Here is a 9,753-nt window from a genome sequence, read left to right on the forward strand (position 1 = left end):
CTTAGAATTTTTAAGTCAAAATAAAATAAATCTGATCGTAGAATTTCCAGAATTTTTTTTTCATACTGAAATTTAGTCTATATACAACATAAAAAAGCAAGTTTTACTAAGCATTCAATTTTTTTACTTTACGTTAATGGCTTACAAGTGATTATTGTATTGATTACAGTATTGCACTGCTTTTGGCTGGTTCTAAACTATGTACAAGTGCCACAACTCAAGGAGCTAGCGTTGTTTATAAATTCGTATTCTCTAAATAGTTGCTGAAACCTGGTCTGGAGATGAAAATGTGGCTAAAAAAATACTCCTTCCACCTTTTAAAAAGAAGAGAATGGAAAGTTTGAAATAAACCTAGCACCTTGGGTTATGCTATACGAAATAAAATGCTACAATGTATTGTTATCTATTTCGTGCAATTGCCGACTTTCGGCAAATAACAGTCGGCAAGACCAGGTAGATAAACTCGGCAATTCGGGAATCCTAAAAAAGTCGGGAAAGCAGACCCTTAAAAAGAATCGTTCGCCATAATTTTCTGCATCGGTTTTTTGTTTTTCGATTTCAAACGAATAATAATGAATAAAGTATAAATTTCTATACTAATCTTCTAAGATCAATCATATTTCTTAAGTTCATTAAAATAGAACTCTTTATGCGTTTAAAATAGCCAGGGTTTTCGTGTGACATATTTATATTCAAACGTGAAATTGTTAAACTTTTGTTTTAATAGAATTAATTCGGTTTTAATCGAATAGCAACTGCACATTGTCTTGAATCGTTGAAAAAAAACAAAAAAACATAAGGTTTGCGTGGTATGGGATTTTTTTTGAAAACCTTTGACTTTGTATGTTTAAATATACAAAATACTTTAAATTAAATTTATTTTCAATAAACTATACATAAATTTTTATTTTTTTCGTTATATCATTCGTTAAAAACCCGAAAAACCAAATGCTCATAATTAATTTATTTACTTAAAAGTTTTATTGCGAATTAGTCTTAGCGCAGAAATCACATCAATGCAAATTTTTGCTACATTAAGGAAACCAATCATCCTCCTTTTGTAAGTTCTGACCTCTCTCGAAAAATGTAAGCATAATTACAATATAAAATGTTACAAATGTTTTTATTTTTCATATATAATTATAAGTTCCTATATAATTATAATTATAGTGTATATTTGTTGCAATCAATAAAATGTTTTTTGTGCTCCTTTTCATTGTAGAAAAATTGCCCACATTAGTAAGCGACATCTTTATTTAACAATATCTAATAAGTAACAAATAATAAATAACATATCTTAATTTTGCCAATAACTAACATGTAAAATTATTTTCTTGATGTTTTTTATTTCTGCTGAGTTTGCAAATGTGAGTAAATCTGGTAAGGGTAGGTTAAACAAGACAAATAATTATTATAAATACCACATAAGTTTGTTCTATAGAACCATCATTTGTAATATAAAAAACTAGAAGTGAGGCTTCGTTTGGGAAAGTCTACTATTGCCATCTATTTTTGCCCATAAAATCATCTTTTCATATTACAGTATTTTTCATACAATAATTTGTAATAATATAAAGTAAAATATATATTAGTAATAATGGTATTACATATTAGTAATATATATAATAATGTATTATGTATTAGTAATAATGGTATCTGTGAGTTGATGCAAAAAAGCCCAAAATGCACTAAAATGTCCAAAATGCACTATATAAAAAAATTATTGTGTTATAGAGACAATAACTTAAATTATATATGTATATATATATATATATATATATTTAATTATACAGGATCTTAGTTTTTTATAAAGTAGTTAAATCACTAGTATTAGGGTATAACGTATTTTAGATATATAGTTTAATATTTCATTTAAATTGTTTTTAAAAGGAAAGCTATACAGAATATATTTTATCCTATACAATATATTTAATGGATTAGAAGGATATGGACAAGAAATTGTCTAAACTGCCTGCATGTGAAAGACGCTTTTATGAAAATCAAAGAATTGAAGATATTTTTGGAGCTTTTAATTTGATTGCTGGAGATCAAAATACTGTTCAAGAAAAACCTCAAAGCGTAAATGACTGGAAGCGCTATACAACATGGAATAAAATTGTCAAGCCTTCAAAACTGTTTCGAGAACGAAAACATAAGATTTACATTCAACCCATTGGACCATTTCCTAACATTTTAAATGAAACTAATATTTTCGTTTCAATGCTTGAAACACTAAAAGTTTTTATTGAGGCATTTTTTCCATGTTTGCAAGTAGTTCCTATGGAAACAGTGGATTATAAATCAATATCTTGCAAAACCAGATTTCACTCAAAATCTAAACAGAAGCAGCTTTTAGTTTCAGGTTTTTATTTTGATTACAAAAATGTGATATTCATTACAAAAATGTCTTATTACATGGTGCATCACATATTGAAAGTTATATTCATACATACATACATACATACATACATACATACATACATACATACATACATACATACATACATACATACATACATACATACATACATACATACATACATACATACATACATACATACATACATACATACATACATGACAGATTCAAATAACAACAGCTATGTCACTCCAGCATGTATTAGTACTACTGTATTGTCACTTCAGCATGTATTGGTCTACTGGTTATATTTTAGTTTAGTCAGCTTGCCACCACAATTAAGAAAAGATAATATTCAGGTGTTTAACTAAATTCAGAAGCTTCTAAGTCAGCTGAGTATACATTTTTTTACTAAGTGCTTTATTAAAGTACTTGTTAAAACCACATTAATATTCCCTAATCATAATCAGCAAGTAATGCTTAGAATTACCTTCATTAATACATGTATTGTTTCTCTCAATAAATGTGTGTATGTTTGTACAATGGTATTTAGCACAATTTATTTTAATTTTAGTTGTTTTTCAAAACATCATAAAAAAGTAGAGATATGATAAGATATGAGTTTCTTTTTGTACAACATGAAAAGCATTTAAGTTCACTAATTCACTAATTTTGAATAATAATTAATAAGAAAAAGTTGCACATATTTTGAAATTGGTTTCCACTCTTTTTTTCAAACCAATTTGAATCAAAGCTACATTATCAACTAATGTAAATTTGTTTGTTTTAAATAAAGTTGCATAAAATGTCAATATTGACAGATTTAGCTATATTGAGGAATTTTTATGAAACTTCAAGAATATTTGAAGCCTAAAGTACAAATAAATGGGTTGAAATGGACTAAGCACAGCAAATAAAAGACAGTAAGTATAAAAGATGGCTCTAGTCTTAAGAATAGAGACAAGATTACTAATTTTAGGAATTGTGTCAAAAATACTCTAAATAACAAGACAGACTTGATCCAAGTTTATCTAAGATCAATTTTTCTTTCAAGTGAAAAAAATAAAGTTATTATTTTTATTTGTTTTCATTTTATGGCATTTTAAATTAACTAAAAGTAAAAAAACTTTAATGTGCATATATTTTTAAATACCCATACAAGGTGTTTTTGTCTTTCCATTTACATATGTATATATACTATTATATGTTTATATATATATATATATATATATATATATATATATATATATATATATATATATATATATATATATACTGCATTTAGAAAGTGATACTAGTCTGCATTTTTTTTTCCCTAGATGTTCAGCTTTATTTGAAAACTGTTATTCCAAAAGATGCAATCTGTTTGTGTGGGCTCAGCTGGTTTGATTTGTACCCCTCAGAAGAACTTAACCACATTCTTGGTGAAGCATCATACTCTTTTTCGACAGTTGTTGCAAGTTTTGGTCATTATGCTTACTTTAGAGAAAAAGAAGCTAGACACCTTGAAAAATGGGGGAATGATTATGTAGTTGAGCAGTCTGTAAGTGTAGCGTTAAGTACTTCTCAGGAATCATTAGTTTTTGTCACATCAAGTGAGAGATGTGAGGCAGATATGCGTTCTCCAAACCATGAGATAGTGTGCCAAAGAAAACGTAAAAACAGTGAATCATTTAAAACCAGCCCACTTGAGAACACTTTATCAACAGATAGCCAGGATCATAGAAATAGTACTGAAACTTTAAAAGACTGTTCGCTGGAGGCTCTTCCAAATGGATATGCTTTCTACTTGAACTGCAAGATTTTTAGACGCCTTTTCAGGGTATTGTGTTATTATTTTGCTAATGAAACTATATTATATTACAATGATGAAGTTTTTAAAAGTAACAACCATAGTTATACCATTACTAAATAAAAACTCAGATCCTGTATAATTAAATGATGAACTTTTAGATATAAAATAAAAAGTTATCTTGAAAAAATTCCTCCTCTCTCCTCCCTCTCTGTCAAAAAAGCAAATTATTTGATGCAATTTCTGCATGGTATTGTACACTTTTTTAACATTTTTATTCCACTATTAGTTAATATAAATTGAAAAAGTTTCACTTTTTTTAACATGTTTATAAATGTTCTGTATAATTTTCCTACCATGTTCCACACATTGATCTTACAAATTGAAGTTTGGTGCAGTACTAGAAAAAATTTCAGATCGTTTTGCATTTCTTCTCATTCTGTTTCAGCTCTGGCATAACGATAATATTCTCTTTTTTGAGTTTTTCATTAAACTAAACTGACCAGGTTTACATGGAAAGTTATGTTTTCACTTTTGTTACATAGTTTTAACTTCCCTAAAAACATCTTTATAGTTGCTTTATTAACTTGTAGGAATATCAACTCCTTCCTCTGATAATGCTAACTTAGTTTTTGTATGTTTTGTACTTAGATATATTCTTTGATTTTCCGGGGATTGTATTTCACAAGAAAATTTGAATAGTTAACTGGTTCTAATACTATGTCTGAGGATTTAGCTGCAGGTGAATTATCATTAAATGTATCTATTTTAATGGAGGAGCTCACTGCTAGTTTAGAAGGAGAATAACCCTTTGTTTCCTTTTAAAATTTGTACTGCTCTGCTCGTTTAGCAAATCATCAAAAAATAATTTTCACAAAGAGATCGGCAAACATATTCATAAAATCTTGATTGATCTTGTTCCCAGCTTCTTCTTTTTTATTTTTAACAGCTTTATCATTAAAAAAAATAACTTTAAACAATGTGCTTCTGTTGTGATGAGCAAATATGAATTCCTTATTGCTTTCAATAATATTTCTTTCGTAAAATTCCATTTCTTTATTTTTAGCCAATTCTTTTGCTTTTTTTATTTTATTATTATTATTCTAGAGACTGCTTTGTTTTCTAATTGTGAGATATAAATAAGTGCTCTTGGAATGTTTTTATTCGATTGTAAGTGATCCATACTTTGTTAAACATGAAGACAATAGTAAATTATATACTTTCGATTCGAGGGAGGCGGGGGGGAGGGGTTATGAAAAACGAATCCGATTTACTAAAAAAAGAAAAAAAAAGAAAAAAAAAACAGAAGTTCATCATTTAAAATGACATTTATAAAAATGTCATCACCCTAGTGTACCTATGAATATGCCTACATACTTGTATGTGTATAAAAGTACATGTGTACGTTTAAAGAACTAAAAATCCATGTGTAATTGATGAAAAGTTTTTTAATATTTGTAAATTTGATATTTTTATTTCAGGTAATGACTCATGAAATATGTCATGTAATGGGAATGAGTCACTGTTGTTACTATTCATGCACCATGAACATGAGTTCTTCGATTTTACACGTTGATAAGCAACCACTGTTACTTTGTCCTATCTGCCTTCGTAAATTGCAATTGGTCCTTAAATTTGAAGTTCGCGCAAGATATATTTCGCTTTTTACAGTTCTTACCAATCACATGCAGCAGTTTTGTCGCCATAAGGAGGACGATGTTTGTCCTTTTATGGAAGATACAATTCTAATAAAAAATGTTCTCGATTTTATGGCCGATCCTTGATTTAATATTATCAATTTCATCGAAATTGATAATATTAAATTACTGTTTTTTATAACTTTTGTTTATTTTGAATTTATAATTTTTATTTATAGAATATTTTTAAATGTAAAAATTATTTTTTTGTACTCTTAAAATAAAGTAAAAATATTTTCTTCACTCACAAGTTTTGAAAAAAGAAAAGTCTTCAAAAAGTATCATGGTGTGCGGATGATATGAAAGATGGGGAAATTTTGCATTATCTTTGTGCTGAAAGTGATGCAAAATCTTTTTTACTTTATGCTGTCGTAAAAAATGTCATTGTCACCTGTAGAGGAGACAATAACTCAAGTATCTTTTTTTCAAACGAAGCAAGCAAATATACATTCGTTTGTCGCAGCGTATCCATTGTTTTATTAAACAATCCGGAAAAACTTAACATATTGTAGTTGTTACGGTTTAGAGAAACGTTCGGTCAAATCGTTCCTAATTTTTGCTAGTTTAATGCATTTAGTTTAATTATTAGCTAGTTTAATGCATCCGATCTTTTAAAAACTCATTTTTGATCTCCAACTGTGGTCTATTGCAAATGATGCTGGGTTTTTTATGGCACCTCGTCCTCGTTCCAAATTAACAAATTGCGACAAGCATTTTTGTAGTTTAAAACATTTCTTCCTAAGTATTTTTCGCTCGCAAGTTTTTGAGCGGAAAACTCTACACAAGTTTACTGGATCCAACATATGAAAAAATAAAAATTGCTCTCAAGGAAAAGTTCGTTTTAATCAGAAGCTGAATATGTATCAGTCTGTCTTGATGCCTAGTCAGAATTTCATCATGGCTATCTGTAAGTGACGATTCACTTTATTTCTAAAGACTGTGAAGTGTAAACCATGTGAAGTTCTCTATTTGTTGTTAGGAAATTGATGAAAGCCATACCGGAAAACACATTTTCAATAAAATTGAAATAATATCAAAGGAGTGGGAAATTTTGTCAGAAACTGCATTTTTTTTACGAGACAAAGCAGCGAACGTCAAAGTATCTTTCACCTAAACTTGCTGTATTTTTAAGTCAGTTGGATGCCTTAACCACTGCCTTCAACTTATGATAAAAAAAACTGACGTTTCGGAAACTTTGTTTATATGCATCTTTCTGTATTTCATCTGTATGTTTTTCATAGTTCTGCTCTTTTCTACAATCAACTTTATAGACAGTAAGAATTTCAAATGAATAGAAAAGATAGGCTTGGATAGAAAAATGACGTTTCTTCAAGGTAAATTTCTACCTAATACATGCTTTAGCGAGTTTTATATCTTAAGCCAGCGGTTGTTGTCACCTTACTCAAATTTTTTTCTGTATAAATTGAGTTTTCTAACCAGGATTGGAGTCATGAAGTTCAGTCATGGAGTCATGGAGAGGGAAGAAATGGTGAGTATTTCATGTGTTTTTAAAGAGACAACAAAATTATTGTCAGATACTGATTCTTGCATCAATTTCTGCATACCAGTTTTCACAACAATAATAGAAGCTTCAAAACACCTTCTCTTTCAGAGGTGTAAAAAGGCAATTTAAAAACGTTTTTCATCAATAAAAAAAACAGAACATTCAATTGCCACTCTACTTGATCCTAGATACAAATGGTATTTTTCTCGATCTGATGCTGCTTTAAAAAATGCGAAACGCATTGTCATGTTCCAAATGAACAATTTTGAACTATTTGTTTATGAATGAGCTCTTGGCATTCAAAATCCAAAAAAGTACTACCTTTTTTTTATATAATATCCAAAAGAAATTCCTCAAACTCGAGCTGAATTAAATGTACATTTATCTTTTTCTAAAAACGATAAAAGAAGTGTTAAGCAATTTTTTAGGTTGTCAATTGGCTTCCCTAAGCCTCGAATTAAACTATGAATAAATACTTTCAGTAAAATCAAGCCAGAATTGGCTTCTCTAAGCCTCGAATTAAACTATAAGTAAATACTTTCAGTAAAATCAAGCCAGAATTAACTAAGGTGCCAAAAAAAGTACCTCTTGCCACCTCTAACATCCATAGATTATTTTCAACTGCTTGGGATATGTCAAATGAAAAAAACAGATTCTTCCAAAAAATTTTTAAAAACTTTTACGTTTAGAAAACCTTCCAAATTTCGATATTAAGAACTTTATATAAATATTATGTTTTGTGTAAATTGAAAAAAAAAAAATTGAAAAATAACTTAATATTGTTGATTTTCAGTACTGGTTCCGATTTTCGGTTAGGTTGTATCTTTACCCAGCAAGCACACAACGTTGAAACAACGTTGAAACAACGTTGAAACAACGTTGAAACAACGTTGAAACAACGTTGAAACAACGTTGAAACAACGTTGTAACAACGTTGATCAACGTCGATCAACGTTATTTCAACGTTTTTTCAACGTTGTGCGCTAGCAGGGTAGTTCCGGTTCCGATTAAGAAAATAAAAAACTATTTTCAGCTCCTGCAAAATATTAGTGCCGGTCACTACTAGAAAAGAAAAATTATTTATAAAAATTGTGTCTGTTATTGATGCACCTAGACTTGGAAGTTCTGGTACTTCAAATAAAAAAAGTGCATTTTTCAGCCTGAAGTTTTATTTTTTAAATGTGAAGCTTTTAAAATTACATATTTCTTTGCACGGAAATTAGACTGTTTAAGATGTTGATAATGTCCATCAGATTGTTTTTTTTAGAAGTACACGAAACTCGTAACAAAGATCTCAAACAGTATTACAAAAACTTTACTGATAAATAACGTTGTAGGAAGGCCAACTATAACTTAGTATGCAGGTTGTTGTACTCATCCGACCCAATTGTAATTACCTTGAAAAGATTAGTAACAAAAACAAAATAACCACGTGTTCATTACTTCTGATAATTTTTAATGGATTATTGATCCAAGCACCAACTGACCATCAATTATAAATTTGAACTAATATGTTTATTATTATAATATTTAACTAATAAATGAACACCTCTAGATCCGCAAATTACACTAGTTGATAATTTTAATAATGACCCGTTGAATGGCTAAAAATGTTATTGATTTCTCCTCAATATGGCATTCTTCAAATTGTAATAAATTTTTTTACATATGCAAAGTACACAAACAGCAGAGAGTTGGAGGTTTTTAAAATGAAATAATACTGAATAAGGTAATATCATCTTAAGTATCATTAAATTACCTAAAGCTAAAAAATTTTTTTTTTGAAAAGTGTAAGTGCTTTGCTCTGCTTAAACTCGTTCAGAACCAATATATAACGTATTTTCAAATGTTGGATTTGACATTTTACGATTTAGTGCCAATGCTTGTTCTTATAGCTTTTCGGTCAACATTATTTACAAGCAGTGAAAAATGTTGTAAAATTATTTTTACTTTTTTTATATTTAAAAAAAACAAACTTTATTTGTTAAGAATTTAAAATCTTCTTTAAAATACTTCTAAAAGTTGGCTAATAATAAATGCACGTTCAATGTATAATTACTGTTTTAATCATTATAACATCGCGATGCGCCATTTTGACGCAAATCTGTCATTTTATGACGCTCTACGATTGGTTTCATACCGATATGATAACATTTATAAGAGATGAATTGCAGTTGAAATTCATAACTACAAACATTATGAATTGTCATTTGCATAAATTATATTTGCACTCAAAGTTACCATTTTGTAGACTAATGTCCTAAAAAATTGCCGGGAACAAAATGTCATAAGTATGCATCAAGATAATAAAAGTGAATGATAAGTTTCCAGTATTGTTTCCGTGTTCAACGAAAATTTCTATCAATAATATTTTGATACAACTGGCTTAGTACTCAGAAAA

At 28.8% G+C, this 9,753-nt stretch overlaps 1 protein-coding gene across 1 annotated transcript; it reads left to right on the forward strand.

The window, feature by feature from the left end:
- The first annotated feature begins 1,817 nt into the window (after nucleotides 1-1,817).
- On the forward strand, nucleotides 1,818-6,069 carry LOC145181716 (archaemetzincin-2-like). Its single transcript, XM_080056865.2, has 3 exons — nucleotides 1,818-2,362; nucleotides 3,679-4,181; nucleotides 5,633-6,069. The coding sequence occupies exons 1-3, from the start codon at nucleotides 1,948-1,950 to the stop codon at nucleotides 5,933-5,935; spliced, it is 1,221 nt and encodes a 406-aa protein (XP_079912991.2). The 5' UTR covers nucleotides 1,818-1,947; the 3' UTR covers nucleotides 5,936-6,069.
- The last annotated feature ends 3,684 nt before the right edge of the window (nucleotides 6,070-9,753 follow it).

Source organism: Hydra viridissima, unplaced genomic scaffold (genome assembly GCF_058129835.1).
Source record: "Hydra viridissima isolate aposymbiotic clone 2 unplaced genomic scaffold, HvirCarnegie_v1 scaffold_10, whole genome shotgun sequence".
Lineage (NCBI taxonomy): Eukaryota > Metazoa > Cnidaria > Hydrozoa > Anthoathecata > Hydridae > Hydra > Hydra viridissima.